Here is a 25,625-nt window from a genome sequence, read left to right on the forward strand (position 1 = left end):
AAGTGCTCCAGAGCTTATCAAATCCGTCCACCCCTCCCCCTACACCTGCCCTGCCACCCCCCCCACCCTACTCACACACACACACACACACACACACACACACACACACACTCACACACACACACACACAAGCACAAGCTGCAAACCTATAAGTGAAGTGTTTTAGTGGACTGCAGGACAGTTGGACGACTGCACACGTTGTACAATCTTCTTGCTGAAGCTGGCCACTAGTCACAGCCCCTTGCAATGTCATCATCCTGGTCTGGACCAGTCTCCCCCATGGTTCAAGCTAACAGTGCAGCCTTGCAGTGCGGGTTAGGAGAATGCCTGTGCCTGAGCTGAGAGCACAGCCTGCAGTCCAATGGGCAAAGCTGCTGCCAATCGGTCAGGTGGAGTGGGACGGAGGTGGGTGGGGTTTCGGGCAGCCATGCAGAGCGCTAAACTCTGGCCATCCAAGTAATGGCCAGCACTCTCCAGGAAGCGTGAAGGGGCCTTCAGACTTAACCAGGACAGGTACTTAGCATACCCATGCTAACCCACATGTCTCTGTCTTCCATCCTGCAGGAGGAGTACATCAGGATCATGAAGCCTGGTGAACTAGCTGTGTGCCTGATGGCTTACAGAGAGCGAAGGCAATGGAGGAGAGAGTGACTGAGGCTCCCGGCTGTGCAGAGGGAGGAGCAGCAACCTCAGGAAGAAATGGTGGCTGGGGCTCCTGCACATGGACCCAAGAGCCTCAGCGAGCCGTTGCTGGTCTGTGCCTAGGGACACCCAGGGTCTATAGATATGACCAAAGACAGTGCACCTCCAGGGAACTGGTTGGTCACATCTGCCACTTACTGCAGGATTTGGCACCACAGGGACATGGAGGGAATCCACTGCCAGTGGCTGTGAAAGTGACCACGGTGCTCAATTTCTATGCCAGTGGCTCCTTTCAGGGCTCCACAGGTGACCTCTGTGGGATCACACATCCCTCCATTCACAAATGCATACATGAGGGTGTCCTCTGGAGGGCTGAGACCTGGAGGGCCCCGGCCTGCTTTCAGGGTCCTGCTGTGTGGCAGTGACACCCTCCTCGGCCTGTGGAGCTCGAGTTGCTGAGGTCGCAGGAAGAGGGGATTCAGATGGGCTGGACACTCCCAGAGTCACCTGGATGGATGGTCCGGGGTGTGCACCTGCTGATCCTCCTCCTTATGGGTGCTCCGGGGCCCCCGGCTAACTCCTTGAGGAGCAGGGGTAGCTGGATTAAGATTGAGCTGCCCGACACCCCTCTCGTCTACACACAGTTGGAGGCCAACTTTGGCGTCAGTGATGGAGTTGAGCCTGCGCAGCGGTGCAGGAACGATGTCCTGGACCAAGGTCTCCATGCGGCCACCATCCTGCCAGTGTTGACCTCAGTGCGTTGGCAATGCCGGCACTATCACCTCAGACTGAAGCCAGATGGATCTTTCCATCATGCCTTGCAATCTGAGGAGTGCAGTGGACATCCCTTCCTGATGTTCCCGAGCTTGCCTTTGCAGCTCCAGCAACTGTGACATGACCGAGTCCAGAGGCTCCTCATCTGACTCGGACTCAGCAACATTCTGGCCTCCAGCAGCTCCTCCGAGTGCCGGGGACCTGGGAAGTCCCTGCCCCCGCCTGCTGTGGATCAGACAGTGCGATGTGCTCACCAGGTTGTGATCCCGAGGTTATTCTAAAGCTAGGTCCCACCGAGGTGTGTGTCTCTGCGCTGGTGGAGGGTGTGGGTGAGCGCTGTGACAGGACTTTGGGGAGGATGCCTCCAGATTCCTCTTCAGAGGTTTCTTCAGGGCCTGATTGGAGGCTCTGGGTCTGTCGGCTGTTTCCCAGATGTGCCTGTGGAAGCAAGGGGAGATAATTAGTGCAGGGCAGTGACCTGTGAAAGGGGACACATCACTCACAGTATGGCTGTCTGATGGATGTTATACTGCTGGATCCTCACTTGGTACAGCAGCACCGACCTCACTGTCAGGACAGGACCGGTCCTGGTCATCGCCGGCCAGCCGGATGGCTCTGTTTTCAAAGTCCATGAGGACCTTGATTTCAGGCATTTCTCCACCAGCCTGCGACCTCTCCCTGTTGGTGTGTGCCAGCTTGTCCTGCATGGATAGAGATGGAGAGAGTGTAAGCAGGATGCCTGTCAGACCAGATGATAAGTGTGTCTGGCCTGTGTGGGTGGTGAGTGGTCCCATGGACAGGATGAGGACAATGACGGTGTGTGTGAGAGAGTGAATGGTGATGTCCCTTGAACCAGCAGTGAGTGAGATCCCTGTGGGTGTGTGATGGGTTTGTGAGTGTGTGAGTTGAGAGTGAAGAGAAGAGTGACTTACCCGGCAGGACTGGGTACTTTTGGCAGTGGGTGGCTGACCTCATTTGAAGGATGTTGATGCTGACCACTGGCACTGCCTCCCAAACAGGATTAGCGAGGTTTGCTGTCCATCATGCAGCCAGAGTGGGGGTGGGAGGGGGGGGTGGGGGTAGAGGATGTCCTGGCCGGACTCCACGGCGTCCAAGAGGCTTACCAGTGACCCGTCGCCGAACCGGGGTGGAAGCTGCAGTCTTTTTGCCTGTCAGGACCATGTTTCCTTTGCAGCAGTCGTGGGCTGGAAGCACCGAGAAGGTGGGCGTGTGGCTGGACTTTCAATATGGTGCCGGGCATGATGAAGTGGCGAGGTGATGGCGGGTGGGTGAATGAGAGCCCGCCTGCCATGGAAACGACATGTTTCCCGGGAATGCATAAATAACGTGGCAGGTTTAGGACGATGCGACGTGAAAACCCACCATTGCGGCTGACGGGTCAAACGTCGCAAATCTGGGACGATTCTGCCCGGTATGTCTTTTGAAATAAGTGCGTCTATCTATTTATTGGGATAAATATACTGGAACATAAATGGCTGAAAGGCTGAGTGACCTACAGAGCAGTATCTTCTTTCAGTACAAATGAATCTAGTTGGGCAATATTCTCCGTGCATGAATTTCACCAATTCAGTGAAGTTCAGGAGTCTTTCCAACCTCCAGAGTCTATTACCTCTCCGTGAACTGTAATGGTTTGGGTTAGTAAACCCTTACAACGCATACACATCAGCTGATAGGGTAAATAAGGAGGAATTGCTTCCAGTGGCAGGAGGGAAATAACCAGAGGACACAAATTTACAATAATTGGCAAAAGTAAGAAGGGGAAGATGGGGAGAATTTTTTTATAATGGCGCGAGTTGTTGTGATCTGGAAGGCACTGCCTGAAAGGGCGGTGGAAACAGATTCAATAGTAACGTTCAAAAGGGAATTGGATAAATACTTGAGTAAGGAAACATTTGCAGGGCTATGGAGAGAGAGCAGAGGGAAGTGGGACTCATTGGATCGCTCTTTCGAAAACCTGGAAACAGGCGCAATGATCCAGAATTGTACAGAGGTATTTGAGTAAACTGTAAGAGAGTTGGTTGGCTCAGAGCTAGAACATGGTGAGCAATTACACTCAAGTAGATGTCACAGAATAGGCAATAACTAAGGGTCTCTAGTGTTCAATGGTTTAATTGATCTGAGTTTGATTATGTGAGTCTGGTAACTGATCTATACTTACCATGCTTGATTAGTTAAGCCTGGGTGTGGACTCAGAGCCAAGTAAACTTTCACCACAGCAGCTAGAAGCTGAGCTAGGATTACCATGAGTACAGACATTTTGTGATTTCAGAGGCCTTGGGTACTTGCTGTATTGAATGTCTTCACAAAAGATTCTTCTTATGTGGAAAGGGAATGCCTCCCACAACGTTTGGATTGTCACTTTGGGGCGAGGTTTTTGCCAGACCTCTGTGCAACTGGTGTGTGTATTAAGAATTTGAGATGTGTGTGTGCTCCCCATGATTTGCAATCCATTACAAATAGGGAGGTGGGATTGGGGGTCCCAAACCCAAAACACCCCCATGGGTGATGCTAGACACTGACAGTGCTAAAGACACAAGGTAGTCCTCTCGCTCGTCAAAAGGCCCCTCTTTGGAAATTGGTTCCCTGATCATTGATGCTTTTACACTTTGTGTTAATTTGGAAGTATTTTATTTTGATTGGAATACCTGCTCAATAATTTAGTGCTGAGTTTGTTTTGCTGTATGTAGAAATAGCAGCCACAATTACTTGTATTTATAAAGCACATCTCATGAGTTAAAATGCCCTAAGGTACTTCAAAAGACTGTTAGCAGATGGAAGTTTGACACTAAGTCACATAAAGGAGATATTAGGACAGGTGATAGAAGCTCGGTCATAGACATAGGTTTTAAGAAGTTTTGTGGTGCTTGTGGAGAGAGGGGTAGAGAAGCGGAGAGGTTTAGGGATGGAATTTAAGAGCTTAGGACCCAGGCAGCTGAAGGCATGGCTGCCAATGGTGAAGTGATTAAATTTGGTGATGTACAAGAAACCGGATTGGAGGAGCGCGGAGATCTCAGAAAGTTGCGGGTTGGAGGAGGTTACAGAGATAGGGAGGGGCAAGGCCTTGGAGGCGTATGAAAATCAGGATCACAGTTTTAAAATGGAGGCATAGTGAGACTTAGAAATCAATGGTAGATCAGCAAATACAGGGGGGGGAATGAATGAATGGGACTGGGTGCAAATTAGGATACAGGCAGCAGAGTTTTGGAAGAGCTGACATTTAGGGAGTGTAGAAGGTCGGGTACCAGCCGGGGAACCATTGGAATTTTCAAGCCTGGAGATAATAAACCAAGCTCCATCACATCACCTTTATACTTCATGTATAATTGTACCCAAGGCCCACAAATTGCCCACGTGGAGGGTAAATGCCAACACAGACTAGTTGGGCTAAGTGACCGGCATCCATATTGCTTCCGTATTTTCAATTGCTCTGTACTCTTGATGATTCCGTTGTATTGCTGACTGAGCTCCTGCCCCCCGCCCCCCCCCCACCATCTAATTTCACCTTTGTGAATCCCCTTGGGTCATTTCACCATGTTAAAGATACTACATCAATGCAAGTTGATCCTGATGGAAGTGCTATAGATATCTACTTGGTAGAAGGAGGCCATTTGGCCTACTCTATCTAGTGCTGCCCTTTGAGCAATGCAAAGCTAATCTAATTGTCCTGATCTCAACCTTTAACCTGTATTTAATATTGCATTTTTTTAAGGGATAATTGTATAAAATCATAAAACATGATTTTGCTTCAACCACGCCATGCTGTAACAACCCTGTGTAAATAGATTGTCTCTCTTCATTCACTGCATGACAATTTGAAATTATCATTGATTCCCTAGAGGAAATAACCTTCACTGATCTGCTTTTTCAAAACCTTTCATAATTTAAAATATATCTGTTAGCCGTCTCTGTCCTCGTGGATTAGTGCCATCGCTCCTTGTCGATGTAGTGGAGGAGTGAAATCCAATGCATTAATTCACCTCTTCATTCCTGACCTTTTATCTGTTCTCCTGTAGTAATAGAGTGCACACTGACAGAGCATCGGAAACATGGCCAAAGAGCTTCCAACTTTGAGAGTTGTTCTTTCTGCTCTGTCAGATAGACTTTGCTTCCAATTTCCTCTGAAATGAATTAAGCCAGAGAAATAGGCTTTTGATAACATAAAGCGAGAAGACCATTAAGAAAACGATTCTAAACACAGCATGTTGCAACATTATGCTTGCCTCATGGATTAAATGATACACCAACTTTAAAACACAAATTTAATTAATATCTAATAATATTTCAGCTCAATTTTTAACGTGATATGCAGGCCTAATAGGCTTAGGTAGTGTGAAATGATACAAATCCTAGTGACAATGACTTCTTCGACCAGTTATTTTCATTGATTATATTTTTAATAATGTTCACCTTTCACAGCACAGAACAAATGCAAATAGTTAAATAAGTGACACATTTGTAAATCTTTCTAATCTGAGAAATATCTGACTCTAGCTGTTAGGAAGGAAATAGCACTGTGTGATATTAACAGGCAAAGGTCTTAACAAGTGTGTATGAAATTCCTATCTGCTATTTTAATGGGTATCTTAATCTTAATACAAGGCTTATTTATAGGGGTGAAATGTTGGGATCTATTACCTACAAGAAACATACTTATTTCCACCTATGTAATGTCAGCCGATTTCACCCGTACCTCAGCTCATCTGCTGCTGTAAAACCTCAATCATGTCTTTGTTACCTCCAAACTTGACAATTCCATTACACAGCTGTCATGTCTCCCACATTCTACCCTTCATAAACTTGAGGCTATTTAAACCTCTGCTGCCAGCGTCCTAACTCACACCAACTTCCAGTAATCTATTACCTTACACCCCCTGCTTCACTTTGGCTCCCAGTCTGGCGGGTTTCGTTATTAAAATTCTCATCTTTGTTTTCAAATCCCTCCAGTGGCCTCCCCACACCTGCCCCGTCTCTGTAATCTCCTCCAGCCCCACAACCCTCCAAGATCTCTGGGGTCCTTTCATTCAGGCCTTTTAAGCATCGCCAGTTTTAATCATGTCACCACTGGTGGCTGCACCCCCAGTTACCTGGGTCTTCAACTCTGGAATTCCATTCCTACACCTCTTCCCCTCACATTTCTCCTTTAAGACATTCCTTAACGCCTACCTCTTTGACCAAATGTTTGGCCATCTATCCTAATATCTCCTCATGTGGCTCAGGTCTAATGATGTTTTATAACGCTCCTGTGAATGGGATGTTTCATTATATTAAAGGTGCTGTATCAATATTGCCATGGGTCTATGCCCCCTCATTTTGAAAATATGTTTTTTTAACTTTCAACTGACTGGAAATTTTGATATTTGAACTAAGACAGAGCAAGCTGCTTAAAAATGCAAGGCTACATTCCAAGGTCAGAAACCAACAAATCACCCTCAAGGGAGTGTGAAGAGAGAGACCTTTCCTATAATCCAGACATCCATTGAAACTCATAACTGTCTCAGGAAGAGACTTTAAAAATGCAAAGTACTGGATATTGAAACAATGTCTGCTACAGACACACCCAAAACCTCTTGGAAATACACAATGGGTGAAGTATTTCAAGGCAAGGCTGTCCAGCCGCTAGAGGGAGATTGCAAATGATATAGGCAGTGTCAAAAAAGTCTTCAGCAGAGTGAACAGGCTGAGGGCTGCTCTCTCTCTGTCTCTCTCTTTAGGAATAAGTGTGTTGCCTTGTTCGAGAAGCCAACTCTACCAGAAACCTACCAGCAAACTGAGATTTTGTAATAATTGCAACATCGTCTGCATATGACCTCATCCAAGAAACCAGCTAACCTAAATTTGCCACAGCAATTAAAACCAAGGAAAATCAAAGGACACTTAACCACATTATTCTTTTAGCGTTTTTTATTGGACTCTAACTCCCCTTAACTAATTTGTTCTTTCTTTGACTCAAGAAGACCTTGTTTGATTGGTTCCTTTTGCTCACAGCTGAAATAGTTAAACACATTCTGATTTGGAAAAGGTATACCCTTGTGAAAAAGAAACTTAAACCTTTGTTGTGACCAACCGAAGAGGCCGAATAGAGGGGAGCCAGTTTATCCTTCCTCAACCGGTCGTGACAAAATAAGTTTCTCCTGTTGTTGGAACATCCCCATTTTATCCATTCTCTAGTTGATAGGCAGTCACTTTGTATATAATTGGGGTGAGCGTTGTCCCTCATCATTATCCAAGTTTTATATCACATTTGTTCTTGGGCTGTGGACAACACTGTCAATGCAGCCATTATTGACCATCCCTTGTTGCACTAAGGCCATTAAGGTTCAACCAGATATTATGGACTGGATTCACCTGTAGGCCAGACTACGTAGGTGAAAGATTTCCTTACCCTGAAGGTCATAAGTCTTGTTTTTTTTAAGCAAAGCTGGCAACTTTCAATGGTCATTTTCTGGTGCCATGAGATGATTGGTGCACGGTGCCATGGAACGATGACACTGGGTTTTAGCTCCAATAACCCTGACAAACTCACTTCTGCATACACAGGTCTGGCAGTGTGGAGGCAGCATGGAGGTCCTACCGTGCTCGAGAGTGGCCCACATCGAACGCACAAAGAAGCCGTACAACAATGACATTGACTACTACGCAAAGCGGAACGCACTGCGAGCAGCCGAAGTCTGGATGGATGACTTCAAGTCGCACGTTTACATGGCATGGAATATACCAATAAATGTGAGTATGGGTTGTACAGTTAATACGTGATCTTGACAGACGAATGGTTTCTAGCAAGCCTCCCCCACTGGTGTTTTTGTTTTTGAGAGATGATAGGGGTGTTGTGCAGCCATTAGGGAGAGCTATTAGGAGCTAGGAGATGCATATACATTCTCCAGTCAGTTGCAGACATCTCCAGATCAGGTTCCCAAACTCGTGTCTTGATCCCAATTTCAGAAGTCCTGAATAATACTTTTCATTTCCCATGGCCAGTAACCTATGGCCTTGCTGACTAAGGTCCTGCACTCAAAAAGAACAAATATAAGATAGAATTAGTCATCCAATCCACACAATGAGGTAGTTGTTCAGCTGGGTGTAAAACTGATATTGAGTGCCTCATTTTCACTTCTGTTGAAATCTGCAATTCCAGTTTTCACAGCAAGTGGAAAAACACTCTATGCCGATATCGTAAATTGGAAACTGCCACATCATTCTTAGGTTAATGCGAGGGTAGCCGCTACGGGGTCCAGGACTGTAAGAATGCCCCACATGGTTGTATTTGGTCTTCAATGAACCAGTTAAAATACAGGGGGATTCAGCTACCTTCCTGGAAGACTAGGAATGAAATTTGACCACTTCAAAGGTAGTCTCGATGTCACCTGTTCACACACTTGGCCAAGGTTGTTCTTTGAGGGTGTAGGGTTGCTACAGGATAGTAAGGAGTTAGACCCTCTGACTGTATTCTGATGGGAGTCGCAGGAACCTACAACGATGCAATAATTGTCTTCCTCCTAAAGAGGCCAAGTTTGTGTCCTGAGTCACTGAGAGGCCCATCATGTGACTCCCAGGACCTACGGCTGGAAAGAATAGGATCGGTATTGCAACTTCCACCTGAGTCCAGAACTTCATCAACCTTCCTCTGAGAGGGAGGCAGGGTTTGGGGGGATGGGGTAGTTTGGGGGGTGTTTGGGGAGGGGAGGTTCAGGGGGGGTGGATGAGTTTGGGGTGGAATAGTTTGGTGGAGGAGTTATTAATATTCTTTATTGGTTATTTAAATATTGAAGATGGAGAAAGAACAACCGTTTAACTGAGAGCCAAGAATCATCCAATTAAGTAACAGGGAGTCTTATTTTCCAATCAGCATGGAGAAGCTGGGGCACTGCGAGGATGGACATATCAAGCGACCAAGGGTGTGAGGGGTGGGGCAGGTGGAGTCATGTGACAAAAGCTCCAGGAATATATCCAACCAGAGTTGGCAACCTGGGCGGCACCTGAATTCCCAGAAGCATGGAACTGCGCTTTGGAATTCTGGGGCTGGTTGGGGGTGTGGGGCAGGGGTGGGGGGGGGTGGGGGAGGGTGTTGGTGGGGTGGGGGGTGGAGTGGCAGTGGGCAGGGTGGGTGTTGAACTTCAGTGGGGGGGCTGTGGAGGGACAGTATAATGGGCAGTGGCAGCTTTCTCATTCCACTTTCCTCTCCCCAGTGTAAAGTTCTAGAATGAAACCTTCCCCATTGCTTGGAGTTTTTTGAAATGCAAGGAGGAATAATAAAGCATTAATCAACCGTTGGGTGTCTTCATTTAGGAAACCTTTTACCCTAATTATTTCATATCTGGTGTAGCGAGATTAGAGCCTAAGGACCAATGGGATGCAATTTCTTTCCAATTCATTGTGTGGAACATGACTCAGTGATGTAGGTCTGCCCTTGGGCTGGATATAAATCATATCCTGAGAACCCATTGAAGGTTTCCTCTATAATTCGTGAAAGACAAGTTGGTCTTTTCACCCCATCAGAAGAAAGGGAGATGAACTATTTAAAATTGCCTTACAGCCATTTCATTACTTTTCAAGTGTAGTCACTGGGGAGATGGACCAGTTGGAGACAGACGGTGATACGATGAAATGCTGGAATGTAGGAAATGTGGCAGCCAATATATGCAGAGCAAGATCCCGCAAACAACAGTGTGATCATGGCCGGATAATCGGTCTTTTTTTCCAGTCGTAAACTGAGGACTAAATATTGGCCAGGATTCTTTTTTGAAAGGTGTAACCTTTAGTATTCACTGAGAGGACGGGTGGGGCCTCAGTTTAATGTCTCACCTGATGACACTGCAGCACTCCCTCAGCACTGCACTGGGTGGGTCAGCCTGGATTATGCGCTGAGGCCTCTGGAATGAAACTTGAACCCATGGTGACATCTCAGTGGTGACAGTGCTACCCCCTGAACCATAGCTGAGCTCTGAATGAGAGTCAAAAAAGTCTTGATGGTTCCAGCAGTAGAAACCTATGTAAGTGTGTCTCCTTCATGAGGTCACAGTTCGCTGGTAATTTTGACCCCTGACAGACTGCCACCATGATCGAGCTGTTGGGGATCACCCAGCCTGGAACTCATGAATCTGTTAGTTAAAATGGCGTGCCAGCACCAACAACTTCAAATCTGGTGAAAATCGAATGCCATCAGGTGGGAGTCTTCTCCCCCTTGCACCGTTTCCTCAACTATAGAAGATTAAGGGGTGATACAATTGAGGTGTTTACAAAGATTAAGCGATTTGATAGGGTTGGTAGAGAGAAACTATTTCTTCCCGTGTTGGGGGGAGTTCAGAACAAGGGCACTGAACCTTAAACCTAGAGCCAGGTCATTCAGGATGGACTTGTACACGCAAAGTGGCGTGGAAATCGGGAACTCCGTGCACAACAATTTTGTTGGGGCTGGGAGTCAATTGAAAATTTCCAAACTAAGATGGATGGATTTTTGTCAGGCAAGGACATTTAGAGTTATGGAACTCAGATGGTTAAATGGAGTTAAAATACAGATCAGCCATAATCTAACTAAATCTTGGAACGTGTCCAAGGGACTGACTGGCCTCCTTTTAGTCCTTGGTTCCTATTGGGAGGTCAGAGGGGTTGAAGATGACTCCTATATTGGTCTTATCTCAGGTCTCTAACAGATGGGTGTTCTTTCTATCTTATTTTAAATTTAACTCTAAAGAACAAGCACAATTGAAAATTAATTTCTGATCTCCCAGAGTATGAAAAGATTTATTGCACAATGATGCGAGAGATTGCAACAGGTTCGTTAACAGGGCAATTATACACAATGACCAAAAGTGACTAAAACCCATGAAACAAACATTTTGCACATTAGCATCATTATATCTCATTGATAAAGTACAATTTATTCAGAGATAATAGTAGCAATTACATGAAGTGACAAAAAGGAGAAAGCATTTTCTCCCTTCAGATTCCATAGGAACTTTCAAAAGCCAATTGGACATTTACTTGAAGAGGATTAATTTGCAGGGTGATGGGTAAAATGGTGGGGTATGAGACTGAGTTAGACAGAGCCGACACAGGCACCATGTGCTGTAAGATTCTAATGATTCTTCTCATTTTGCATTCACAGAATCCAGGGGTTGATTTTGGTGATGTTTCAGAGCGTGTGGCGCTGCGCAAGAGGTTGAACTGCCATAGCTTCAGGTGGTACAGGGACAACGTCTATCCTGAAATGAGGATCTACAACAACACCATCACGTATGGAGAGGTAACCTATCACAGCAGAGAGAAACCTGACAGGCACATGCGGGGAAAGTGTCTCGCTTCCAACAGCTAGCCCTGGCGCTAAGGGGGACCCACACCAGATTCTGGTGGGGGTGGGGAGGCATCAAGAGCGCGGCGATTGAGGAATCTGTCCTCTGTTATCGAGCTACTGTGAAAGTGGAGGCTGAGAAGTGATCTCTTCAAAGACCTGCTCTTAAAATTGGATTTATGGCAACAATCTAATCCATTCTGGGATCTTAGTTGGTGCCAGCTTTTTATTTCCAGATAACTGAATTAAAATTTTAAAACTGCCCCGGTGGCAGCCATAATTAAATTGGTTTGCATGCTCATGTGGTTGCAGATTCAAGTCCCACCCAGGAGACTCGAGCACAAAATCTAGGCCTAGTCTCCAGCTCCAGTACTGAGGGGGTGCTGCACTGTTGGAGCTGCCCTCTTTCATTCGGGGATGTTAAACTGAAGCCCTGTCCTGTTCTCTCAAACAAATGTAAACGATCACATTGCACCGTTGCAAAGGAGAGCAGGGGAGTTCTCCCCAGTGTCCAGGGCGGTATTTACCCCTCAATCGACACCATAAGAGCAGCTGGTTCTGGACATTATCACCTTGCTGTTTGTGGGAGCTTGCTTTGTGCAAATTGGCTGCCGTGTTTCCTACTTGACAACTATGCTCACACCTCAATAGTGTTTCAATGACTGCAAAGAACTTTGGGGCATCTTGGGGTCATGAAAGGTGCTATATAAATGCAAGTTCTTTCTTTCTGTTGGGAACTGACCCCCCCCCCCCCCTGTTCTCTGGATTATTACTCAAGATAGTGTATAGTGTTTGTGAAACAAGATGCAGGTGCAGCTGATCTTGTTCTTTGGAAACAGGGCTGACTCGAGGAGGTTTTTGTAGAGGCTTTTTACATCTCTAATTCTTTCCAGTTTTTCTGCATAATCACAAGTGACATGTTAAGTAATCAGACTGCATTCCCTGCCTAATCCACTGCTCACTCATCCGGTGCATATTGCATTAACGCTGATTGAGTCTCTTGTTACTGTGCCCTCCCTGATTCCCTCTGCAGTCACTGCCCTTCTTACAGTCACCGTGTCTGCAATTGGAGACTCCACAAGCTCAGAACTTCCCATTCCACAGCCTGGAAACCTTGGAGCACAGTGAGAGCCACCTCACAACCGAGTCAGTCTGAACAATTTTATTCTTCCAAAACTGAAAAGAGAGACGGGAGGGAGTAAAGTCTGACGACGCATGGTCTGAGAGAAGCCTGTGGAGGTGTCCCAGGCAGATTGACAAGTCTTTAATCTGGAGGATTGGCCAGTTGTTAATATTCAAGCATCCTATTACCATGAGAGAAAGGCAGAATTTTGTGCCTTTATTTTGATCATATGATACTGCAAAAAGAAAAATCCTTTTGCATTCCATCCATTTGACCTGTAGTGGATGGTATTTTGATGATCTGTTTTCTTTGTTGAACAACTGTGTGCATCCTGCAAAGTGAGAGAATGCCAAGGATCATTAGAGCAGTGAAACAAAAAGAACATGCATTTCTCTGATGCCTTTTTTGACCTCAGGACATCCCAAAGTGCTTCACAGCCAATGATTAATTCTGAAGTGTGGTCACTGTTGTAAAGTAGGAAACACAGCGGCCAATTTGTGCACAGCAAGCTCCCACAAGTAGCAATGAGATACATGACCAGGTAATCAGTTTCTCTTAGTACTATTGGCTGAGGTGTAAATATTTGCCAGGATAATGGGCATAAACTCCCTTGCTTTTCTTTAAAGAAGTGTTATGGGATTTTTTACATCCATCTGAGAGAACAGATGAGGTCTTGATTTACATACGAGCATACATACGAACATATGAATTAGGAGCAGGAAGAGGCCACTCAGCCCCTCGAGGCTGCTCCACCATTCAATAAGATCATGGCTGATCTGATTGTAGCCTCAACACATTCCTGCCCACGCCCGATAATCTTTCAACCCCTTGTTAATCAAGAATTTATCCAACTCTGCCTTAAAAATATTCACTTCCGCTGCCTTTTGAGGAAGGGAATTCCAAAGACTCATGACCCTCTGAGAGAAAAAAATTTGCCTCTTCTCTGTCTTAAATGAGCGACCCCTTACATTTAAACAGTGACCCTTAGTTCTAAATTCTACCGCAAGAGGAAACACCCTCTCCACATCCACCCTGTCAAGACCCCTCAGGATCTTAAAGGTTTCAATCAAGTTGCCTCTTACTCTTCTGAACTCCAGCAGATGCAAACCTAATCTGTCCAGCCTTTCCTCATAAAATAACGCAGCATTCCTGGTATTAGTCTAGTAAACCTTCACTGAACTGCTTCTAACGCATTTACATCATTCCTTAAATAAGGAGACCAGTACTGTACACAGCATTCCAGATGTGGTCTCACCAACTCCCTGTACAACTGAACCATAACCTCCCTACTTTTGTATTCAACTCCCCTCGCAATGAATGATAACATTCTATTAGCTTCCTTAATTACTTGCTTTGAGGCATCTGCAGAGGAACATAGGAACATAGGACTTGGGAGCAAGAGTAGGCCATTCAGCCCTTCGAGCCTGCACTGCCATTCGATAAAATCATGGCTGATCTGGTTGTGGTCTCAACTCCTCTTTCCTGTCTGCCCCCAAAACCCTTGACTCTCTTGTCTAACAAAAACCTGTCTAACTCAGCCTTGAATAAATTCAGTGACCCACCCTCCACTGCTTTCTGGGGAAGAGAATCCCACAGACTAACCACCCTCTGAGAGAAAAAAATTCTGCTCATCTACGTCTTAAAAGGAAGACCTCTTATTCTTAAACTGTGCCCCCTAGTTCGAGACTCACCCACAAGTGGAAATATCCTCCCGGTATCCTGTAAGGTCCCCTATATGTTTCGATAAGATCACCTCTTATTTTTCTAAACTCCATTGGATATAGGCCCAACGGTGTCCAACCATTCCTCAGTGGATAAACCCTTTATCCGAGGAATCAGCTGAGTGAACTGCAATTTCTCCTTTTGAGGCAGAGCAAGAAACAATTCGATTAGATGAAGCCTGGTATAAATCCTTAAGCGACTTTGCAGATAGCAGGAGATTTGCAGAACACTCGAAGCAAACCCCATTGCCTTCACTCAATTTTGCTTATCTCCTCAACAAAATTAGAAAGATGTAAACCTGCCATCCTGCCCCTTTCATAGATAACTGCAGAAAATAGCTCCGACACTTCAGCTTCCAGTTCCAGCCCCCAAGGCTTCGAATCCACTGTCTCCTGTTTAAGACCTGGATAAATGCCCGGCAATCCCATTTCTCGTCTGATCCCTGAGTAATCTCGGGACGTGGAAGGGCTGGGCCACTGACTCCTTCTCCATTGGGAATTCACCAGCATACTTGTCAAATAAAGAGAGCATAACCCTCCTCCGAGAGTATATTCTCAGCAGGGTCCTGGCGATGTGTGTGTAGGTGTAAATCCCTGACTCGCTGGGCGGAATTTAATGTAGGTGACAGGAGTCTGGCCTCCCAGCTGGAGAGCCCTGCATTGCTCCTTTTCGGGAAGGCCCACCACGTCAGGAAGTTCATTGGGCAGCGGCGGACCTCCCCACACCCAAACCACCGCCCCCTCCCCCCCCCCCACACCCCCCACCAACCCCGCCCCCCCCCCGCCGATCAAGGACCCCAGGGGCAGAAATCCCACCCGCCAAGAGCTGCCGGCCAATCAGAGGGTGGGAGCTCTCCATTGCCCAGCAGCGCCGCTGAGGAGGCGGTGGCCGCTGCTGGTACTGCTCCCACCCGCCAAGAGCTGCCGGCCAATCAGAGGGCGGGAGCTCTCCATTGCCCAGCAGCGCCGCTGAGGAGGCGGTGGCCGTTGCTGGTACTGCTCCCACCCGCCAAGAGCTGCCGGCCAATCAGAGGGTGGGAGCTCTCCATTGCCCAGCAGCGCCGCTGAGGAGGCGGTGGCCGCTGCCGGTACTGCTCCCACCCGCCAAGAGCTGCCGGCCAATCAGAGGGCGGGAGCTCTCCATTGCCCAGCAGCGCCGCTGTGGAGGCGGTGGCCGCTGCCGGTACTGCTCCCACCCACCAAGAGCTGCCGGCCAATCAGAGGGCGGGAGCTCTCCATTGCCCAGCAGCGCCGCTGTGGAGGCGGTGGCCGCTGCTGGTACTGCTCCCACCCGCCAAGAGCTGCCGGCCAATCAGAGGGTGGGAGCTCTCCATTGCCCAGCAGCGCCGCTGAGGAGGCGGTGGCCGCTGCCGGTACTGCTCCCACCCGCCAAGAGCTGCCGGCCAATCAGAGGGCGGGAGCTCTCCATTGCCCAGCAGCGCCGCTGAGGAGGCGGTGGCCGCTGCCGGTACTGCTCCCACCCGCCAAGAGCTGCCGGCCAATCAGAGGGCGGGAGCTCTCCATTGCCCAGCAGCGCCGCTGTGGAGGCGGTGGCTGCTGCCGGCACTACACCCACCCGAGGCCCAGGACTGACGAGGGGCCCAGGCCTGGGTGAGTGATGGCAGGAGGGGGATTCAGAGGTTGGGGAGTCTTGGCAGCAAGGGCAGGGGTGGCCCTCAGCAGGCTTACTTTTGCTTTAAACCTTTTTAAAAATAGAAAAATACTTTTTTGTAAGTGGGCAGTAAATCTGTAAACAAAGCACATTTTCCAAAACCACAGCAGTCTGTTGATTGGCTCTCTGAAAGGGAACTGAAACAGCAATGCATTTTCCTGAGAGACTAGTGTCCTTAATATAACCTTAGGAAAGCTTTTACTTTTTTAGCTGTTCTTGCTGATGGTTTTATAAAACGCTTCCATCTCCTTTTTTTTTAAGCATTTTCTATTCAGTCTGGCTTCTAATCTCAGCTCCTGCATTAAAAGCAATGTTAATGGCACTGAAGAACAAAAACAAAAACGTCAGCATTGTGGAGCAGCACAGTTTTCCATTCGGGGCCCTAGCGTGTCAGGAAACGTGCGGCGGTGAAGTAGAGCATTGTTTAGGCGCAGGGTAAAGTTCTCTCTGCTGCATCGGTGAGCGTTCCTCTTAAACTCATCATTGTTTAGGCGCAGGGTAAAGTTCTCTCTGCTGCATCGGTGAGCGTTCCTCTTAAACTCATCATTGTTTAGGCGCAGGGTAAAGTTCTCTCTGCTGCATCGGTGAGCGTTCCTCTTAAACTCATCATTGTTTAGGCGCAGGGTAAAGTTCTCTCTGCTGCATCGGTGAGCGTTCCTCTTAAACTCATCATTGTTTAGGCGCAGGGTAAAGTTCTCTCTGCTGCATCGGTGAGCGTTCCTCTTAAACTCATCATTGTTTAGGCGCAGGGTAAAGTTCTCTCTGCTGCATCGGTGAGCGTTCCTCTTAAACTCATCATTGTTTAGGCGCAGGGTAAAGTTCTCTCTGCTGCATCGGTGAGCGTTCCTCTTAAACTCATCATTGTTTAGGCGCAGGGTAAAGTTCTCTCTGCTGCATCGGTGAGCGTTCCTCTTAAACTCATCATTGTTTAGGCGCAGGGTAAAGTTCTCTCTGCTGCATCGGTGAGCGTTCCTCTTAAACTCATCATTGTTTAGGCGCAGGGTAAAGTTCTCTCTGCTGCATCGGTGAGCGTTCCTCTTAAACTCATCATTGTTTAGGCGCAGGGTAAAGTTCTCTCTGCTGCATCGGTGAGCGTTCCTCTTAAACTCATCATTGTTTAGGCGCAGGGTAAAGTTCTCTCTGCTGCATCGGTGAGCGTTCCTCTTAAACTCATCATTGTTTAGGCGCAGGGTAAAGTTCTCTCTGCTGCATCGGTGAGCGTTCCTCTTAAACTCATCATTGTTTAGGCGCAGGGTAAAGTTCTCTCTGCTGCATCGGTGAGCGTTCCTCTTAAACTCATCATTGTTTAGGCGCAGGGTAAAGTTCTCTCTGCTGCATCGGTGAGCGTTCCTCTTAAACTCATCATTGTTTAGGCGCAGGGTAAAGTTCTCTCTGCTGCATCGGTGAGCGTTCCTCTTAAACTCATCATTGTTTAGGCGCAGGGTAAAATTCTCTCTGCTGCATCGGTGAGCGTTCCTCTTAAACTCATCATTGTTTAGGCGCAGGGTAAAGTTCTCTCTGCTGCATCGGTGAGCGTTCCTCTTAAACTCATCACCCACCCTGAGCTTCCCAAAGTGAGATTCCCATTTTGTTGAGCATCACAGAATGATGTAGCACACATTCAGCCCGTCATGCTTGCGCCAGCTCTTTGAAAGATCTACCCAATTAGTCCCACTCCCCTGCTCTTTCCCTCTTGCCCTGCAATTTTTTTTTTCCCTTTTCAAATATTTATCCAATTCCCTTTTGAAAATGACTGTTGAATCTACTTCCACCGCCCTTTCAGGCAGCACATTCCAGATCGCAACAAGTAAATGCATAAAATAATTTCTCTTCATCTCCCCTCTGGTTCTTTGGCCAATTATCTTAAATCAGTCTCCTCAAGCTACTGAATCATCCTCCAGTGGAAACAGTTTCTCTCCACCTACTCTATCAAAACCCTTCATGACTTTGAAAATCTTAATTAAATCTCCTTTTAACCTTCCCTGCTCGAAGAAGCACAGACCCAGTTTATCCATTTCCCTGATCAAATTGATGTCCCTCACCCCTGGTCCCATTCTAGTAAATCTCCTCAGCAACCTCTCCAATGCCCTGACATCCTTCCTAAAGTCTGGTACCCAGAATTGGACACAATGCTCAGCGGAAGCCAGATTGAGGACACTAGAAATTTCATTCAGATCTGCTTGGAAGGGTGAGATTTTAACTTATTCAATAGCTATCCACTTAGAGTTAAAATTGGTCCCTGATAAGTTACAAGGCAAGGAGAAAATCCTTATCCCTATGAATCAGGGCAGGCCTTTGTGGGACCTTACATTAAATAGTTCATCTGAAGAAGTTACTGAATTGCTCTTGTCGTATTAGCCTGCTCGGGGTTGAAAGGGTTAATATGTGGGAGGGGAGAAACAGTACGACCCACATGATGATGTAAGAGACACATGACTTGGAGTCAAGAGGGAGAAAGCTCATGACTAAGTAACACCCAATCTTCTATATCCGTGTATAGTTATGTTCACCTACTAAACCAGTTATTGTTCAGATATTCCCATGTTTCAGATATTGTTCCTTAGCCAGTCACAACCATCGTACAACAGCTCCCAAAACTCAAACTTTAATAATGACTGTAAGACTAAAAGAAAACCAACAGCTTCACCAGGCCTTGGCTAAATTCTTAGCTTCATCCTTCAACTGTGTCACAATCACAAAGCAAAAAATCTTATTAAGGAACAGCGGAACAGACTGGAAAAGAGAAGGCTGAGGGGTGATCAGATGGGTTTTTTTTTAAATATGAAGGGGTTCAATAAGGTAGAAGGAGAGAAGATTTTTCAACTTGTGGGGGAGACCAAAATAAAGGGGCCATGAGCCATGAAAAGCAGTCGGTAAGAATTCCAGTGGGGAATTCAGGAGGAACCTCTTTACCCAAAGAGTGGGGAGAATGTGGAACTGACTAGCACGGGGAGTGGTTGAGGTGAATGGTGTAGATACATTAACGCTAGATAAAACACATGAGGGAGAAAGGAAAAGAAGGATATGTTGGTAGGGTGAGATGAAGAGGGGGCTTATTGGAGAATAAACACCAGCATGGACCAGTTGGGACGAATGGCCTGTTTCTGTGCTGCACATTCGATGTCACTCTCTGCAGCCACTCCTTGTTTTGAGGGGGCCTCACCACAGAAAGTGCATTGTCTTCCACGACCTCACAATGTGCTGAATATTTCTGGGGAAACTAACAGTTAATTTTGCTAGAAAGTGCAAAGAGAGCAAACTGGAATTGTCAAAAGAACAGTCGTGACTTTTGGCAAGAAGTCCTTTCAACGCCCCCTCGATAAGGCATGTGTGTGGCTTGGTTTTTGAACCGGAATTCCTTTTAATCCAACAGGTACGAAACAGCAAAGCGAGTGGCTATTGCTTAGACCAAGGCTCAGAAGAGGATGACCGAGCCATTCTATATCCCTGTCATGGCATGACCTCACAGGTAGGAACACTCTTCCATGAATTGCTCTTTCATTTGATCCTTTAGGATGTGCGATAGCGAGCAAGAGCCAATAAGTGAAGCTCCACTCAGTCTCCGGGTTTTCTGATAACGAAGATAATTTCAAAGGTACGTCTTGCGTGTCAAACTGGATATTTTGCATCAGGCTTAATTCCAAAGCTAATCAATGCACATTATGAAAACTATTCTAATCTTATTTGACCAAATTGATGAGCAAGAAAATGCCAGCTGGTTCACAGTGCCTCAAACCTGTTACGGGGGGAGATTGAGGTTTCTAAAAGCTCTTATGGAATGGATGAAGGATGCTTCTTAATTTATTCAAATATCAAAGCCTTAACAAGTTATGGCATGCTCAACGAACCAGTGGTGTACTTCTCTGATGATTCTGTCTGACAGTGATAGGGCAGTAAAATGCACAACATCATCCACGGTCAGGAACTCTGCCCTGCATTGACTTCTTGAAGGTCACGACCTGTAGTCACCATGGCTATCTGGATCAGTCACGGACTGAACCCTTACCATTAGGCTTGAAAATCATGTTTTGGGTAGCTTACTTGGAGTCAATTCATAGGATTACATTGGAAAAGTGGCATAGAAAGAGGCCATTTGGCCCAACCAGTCCGGTGTTTACATTTCCACTCAAGCCTCCTCCCATCCTTCGTCAGCTAATTTCATCTCTAATTCCATCACCCTCTCTTCCTTTCTCCCTCCTTAGCTTAAGCCCCTTAAATTTAATGATATTATTCACCTCACCCATCCCTGCTCTTGTGATTTCCACATTCGCACCACTTTCTAAGTAAAGACGTTCCTTCTGAATTCCCTATTGGATTTCTTGGTGACTGTCTTACATTGACGGCCTCTAGTTTTCCTCCCCCTCACAGGAGGAAACATTCCTTCAGAATCTACTCCACCAAAACATTTTGCAATTTTAAAGACCTGTAATAGTTTACCCCACAAGAAAAAAGAGACCCAGCCTGTTCATCCTCTCCTGACACATATAACCCCACATTCCTGATATCATCCTTGTAAATCTCTTTCATTCGCACCCCCTTATGCTTCTGAATCCTTTTATAATGTGGAGAACAGAATTGTGCACAGTAACCCAAGTGTGGTGTAACCAAGCTTTGATACAGGTTTATTGTAGCTTATTTACTTCTCAATCCCTCTAGAAATAAACCCAAGTGCTTGGTTTACTTTTTGATGGCCGTGTTAACCAGAATTAAATCTTCTAGCAATGGGTGTATTTGTACTCCCAAATTCCTTTGCTCCTTGACCCCATTTAGATTCTTATTTTCTAAATAACATGCAACCTGCTTATGGTTCTTAGCAAAATGTAATATGTCACACCGAGCTGGGTTAAAATTCATTTGCTGTGATGACATAGGAAACCTCAATGAGAATTGAGATGTGCAAAGTGAGGTGTTGGGTCGAGATAAAGCTATAAATGTTTGTTTAGAACTGTTTTGTGACAGTGCAAATTGATAAATAGTTCCATAAAATGTGCAGCATCAACATCAATGGCCCTTGAAAATGTAGCAAATGACCATAGAACATTGGTTTTGTCATGAGGCTTTAACCCACACTGCTAGATTATTCCAATTATCACTTGGCTGCAATAGATGATTTCAAATACATTAATAATGTCAAACGTTATTTGAGTTCATAAGGTGACAACCATTGTCCTCCTGATTCATTTGGATTTCGGTCCCGACATCAAGCTTTGTCTAGCCTAAGGAATTACAGCTGTCACTACGATGTTCACCTGACATTTGTTTGTCCTCTGCTTTATTGCGGGCATGAACCTATTCACCTCAAGTGGATGAAGGACCTCAGCCCACATAGGAACTGTGACACAAGCTCAAACCTCTGATAAAGCTGAAGACATTTTCTCAATGCTCACCCTTCAAGTAACATTTTGTAATATGCCCCAGACCATTGTCAATGGCCTCCTTGGATTGGCCTCCACAGGGGTATGTTAGTAGCCCACACAGGTTGTGCCCAAGCCTCTCTCCTAATTGGCGCTCACCGATTTTAGCTCAGTAACTCTCTCAGTAATACCCATGAGGCCAGCGATTTCCTTCCCAGGGAATCTCATGAACACAGTTACATTTTGCCTCCATCCACAGGCTTCTTCGTGGTATAAAGCTGTTCGTACCTCTTGCCCCTTGTCACAATTTAGTTATACTTCAGTGGAGCACCAAAAGTACAGCAGATTCCATCACTTTGACTGGGGAGCATCCATGCTTGCTATTCAGTCCTCCCAACAGTGGTGGCACCATAAAGTATTTCCCAGGCCTGCCAACCACTTTGGCCTATTGCAACAAACACTGCCCCGGGAGGTTTTGACGATATTAAAGGCGCTATGTAAATGCAAGTTGTTGCATCGGTTGATGTGCCATTTGTGGCTCAGTGGATCGCTCTCCAAAATGTCTTGTCGTTTTTTTTTTTGTTACCTCAAATAATTTCATTGTCTCACATTTTGTGATTACTGAGGCACTTTCGAAGGTGCCACTTTTCAATGAGATGTTAACCCGAGGCCTCTCTGTCCTCTCAGGTAGGGTGGCCTGACTGGACACCTCGGCTTTGCTGGGATGGTCCCAGTGCCTCCACAATTTCCTCCGTTTTTTTAGCTCTTCCCTTTTTAAGACGACTTTTAAACGATGCTAATGGGAACAAGGCAGCAGCAAAATGCTAAATGGCAACCTGAAAAGATACAGCAGGGGCTGGGTGAGGGGGTGGTGGGGATAGAGGACACGTGGTCCCAGGGAGACATCCCCAGCTGTACTTACGCTCCTGGAGCTCTTGCAGGTCTGGCTCATTATCTCAGATGTGGCGTTGACAGTGTCTTGTAGCAACTGTGAGCTCGCTGACAGTGGAGGATGCACGGCAGGTGGTGCGTAGCTCCAGGTAAGAGCACTCAATGAGGGAGCCGTGGAGATACAGCTCAATACTCCACTGGAGTGAGGCACAATCACACAGACTCTCGTATCCCATGACGGGAAACTCAGTATTACCAGGAGCTGCTCAACATGTCCCAGTTTTCACAGAATCTCACAGTGCAGAAGAGGCCCTTCGGCCCATCGAGTCTGCACTGACACGTGAGAAACACCTCACCTACTTACCTAATCTCATTTACCAGCACTTGGCCCATAGCCTTGAATGTTATGATGTGCCAAGTGCTCATCCAGGTGCTTTTTAAAGGATGTGAGGCAACCCGCCTCCACCACCCTCCCAGGCAGCGCATTCCAGACCGTCACCACCCCCCTAAACCTCCTGCCCCTCACCTTGAACTTATGACTGACCCTTCAACTAAGGGGAACAGCCGCTCCCTATCCACCCTGTCCATGCCCCTCATAATCTTGTACACCTTGATCAGGTCGCCCCTCAAGTCTTCTCTGCTCCAACGAAAACAACCCAAGTCTATCCAACCTCTCTTCATAACTTAAATGTTTCATCCCAGGCAACATCTTGGTGAATCTCCTCTGCACCCCCTCCAGTGCTTTTGAAAATCTGGTCACCCTAATGTCAGGTGGATGTAAAAGATCCTATGGCCACTATATGAAGAACAGCAAGGGGGTTCTCCCTGGTTTTCTTCCACCATCTTTTTTCTATTTCCTTACATAAACAACAGCGACAAAATAGCTTGTATTTATATGGTGCCTTTAATGTAGTAAAACATCTCAAGGCACTTGCAAAGCTCTTAACCCATGGGTCTCACTACCCTCTGTGGTCTTCACCCCGTACTTGGTATCCAAACAAACTTTAGATACAATTTCCACTGGGTGGTCGGTCCGCTGAATGAATTCCTTCACACGACTTCCAGTGACTGGCCAGATCACGCTTCCTCTTTGCGGCCCCCAGTGTCCTTGGGAGCTGTGGTTTTAAACCCCTTTCTGACCCTGGCCTCTCGGCCAACAAGATAATGTCTTAAATCGGGTCATCTGATTGGATTATCAATCCTACACTGGCCTTGCAAAGACCACCTCAGCAAGGGTCGTCTCCAGGTACCTGGCCAGCAATGGATGTGATTTCTGTGTCTTGGTGAGGCAGGGGGAAAGCCAATCACACATCCCCGAGAGACCATTATCTAGGCCGGTTTCTGTAATCAGGTTGTCTGGTGGTTAGCCACTCCCCCTCAGTGACATGTCCTGACACACTGTGTCTGTGTATATCCTTGTCCAGTCTTTATGTTTTTTTTAAAGTTCCATATAAGCCTCAGAGTTGACGTCTTTAGTCAAAAATCTTCTCACTTTGTCCAATGTCCTTCGCACTCTGTGTTCCTACCACCCGACTCTGAGCTCAGGATAAAAACAGAAGCTGGAAAAACTCAGCAGGTCTGGCAGCATCGGCAGACAGGAACACAGTTAATGTTTTGAGTCCTCATGACCCTTCTGTTCTGCTGAAGGGTCATGAGGACTCGAAACGTCAACTGTGCTCTTCTCCGCCGATGCTGCCAGACCTGCTGAGTTTTTCCAGGTATTTCCGTTTCTGTTTTGGATTTCCAGCATCCACAATTCTTTGTTTTTATCTCTGAGTTCAGGAGGTTGGTCCACCTCGCAACAGGTTACATGTTGACACAAGTATAAAGATAATACATGTTAAAAATCAACAAAGGGGGGAGGCCTTACCGCATCACAGAAATGCAGAAAAAATCAAAACGCTTTACACACTTCCCAGGAATTGTTACCAAGTGAAATGTAACACCCAGCTGCATAAAGAACTGTCAGAACAGGCGCTCAGAACCTTGGTCAGATGGGTGGGTTTCAATCGGTGTGTTAAAGGAGGAGAAAATTCCAGAGGCAGGGGGGGTTTCGGGAGGGAATTCTGGAGCTTGGGGGCCCAGGCAGCTGAGGCCACAGCCAACAGTGGGTCAGCGATTAAAATCGGGGGTGATCAAGAAGCCAGAATTGGGGACACGCAGAGATTTCAGAGGGGTTGTGAGGCTGGTGGAGGTTACGGAGATGGGGAGGTGGGGAGGGGGCAGAGTGGGGGGTGGTAGGGGGGGTGGGGGTGGTGGGGGTGATAGGGGGTGGTGGGGTGGTGGGGGGTGGTGGGGGTTGGGGTGATAGGGGGTGGTGGGGGTGATAGGGGGTGGTGGGGGTGGTGGGGTGGTGGGGGTGATAGGGGGTGGTGGGGTGTGGTGGGGGTGATAGGGGGTGGTGGGGGTGGTGGGGTGGTGGGGGTGATAGGGGGTGGTGGGGGTGGGGGTGGTGGGTGGTGGTGGGGATTGGGGGTGATAGGGGGTGGTGGGGGTGACAGGGGTGATAGGGGGTGGTGGGGGTGGTGGGGGTGATAGGGGTAATAGGGGGTGGTGGGGGTGGGGGTGTTGGGGGGTGGTGGGGGTGATAGAGGGTGGTGGGGGTGATAGGGGGTGGTGGGGGTGATAGGGGTAATAGGGGGTGGTGGGGGTTGGGGGTGATAGGGGGTGGTGGGGGTGATAGGGGGTGGCGGGGGGTGGTGGGGGTTGGGGGTGATAGGGGGTGGTGGGGGTGATAGGGGTAATAGGGGGTGGTGGGGGTGGGGGTGTTGGGGTGTGGTGGGGGTGATAGGGGGTGGTGGGGTGTGGTGGGGGTGATAGGGGGTGGTGGGGGTGGTGGGGGGGGTGGGGGTTGGGGGTGATAGGGGGTGGTGGGGTGTGGTGGGGGTGATAGGGGGTGGTGGGGGTGGTGGGGGGGTGGGGGTTGGGGGTGATAGGGGGTGGTGGGGTGTGGTGGGGGTGATAGGGGGTGGTGGGGGTGGTGGGGGGGTGGGGGTGATAAGGGGTGGTGGGGTGGTGGGTGGTGGTGGGGGTTGGGGGTGATAGGAGGTGGTGGGGGTGGTGGGTGGTGGTGGGGGTTGGGGGTGATAGGGGGTGGGGGTGATAAGGGGTGGTGGGGTGGTGGGTGGTGGTGGGGGTTGGG

At 47.5% G+C, this 25,625-nt stretch overlaps 1 protein-coding gene across 1 annotated transcript in view; it reads left to right on the forward strand.

Annotated features, from left to right (window-relative positions):
- Positions 1–25,625, forward strand: part of galnt9 (polypeptide N-acetylgalactosaminyltransferase 9) — a 367,007-nt gene that overhangs the window by 271,468 nt on the left and 69,914 nt on the right. Inside the window, exons 7-9 of the mRNA XM_041202235.1 lie at positions 7,975–8,160; positions 11,540–11,677; positions 19,612–19,707. Of these exons, the coding sequence (XP_041058169.1) occupies positions 7,975–8,160; positions 11,540–11,677; positions 19,612–19,707 (420 nt within the window). The remainder of the gene's footprint in view (positions 1–7,974; positions 8,161–11,539; positions 11,678–19,611; positions 19,708–25,625) is intronic.

The sequence above is a fragment of the Carcharodon carcharias genome, chromosome 13, assembly GCF_017639515.1.
Source record: "Carcharodon carcharias isolate sCarCar2 chromosome 13, sCarCar2.pri, whole genome shotgun sequence".
NCBI classification, from domain to species: Eukaryota; Metazoa; Chordata; class Chondrichthyes; order Lamniformes; family Lamnidae; genus Carcharodon; species Carcharodon carcharias.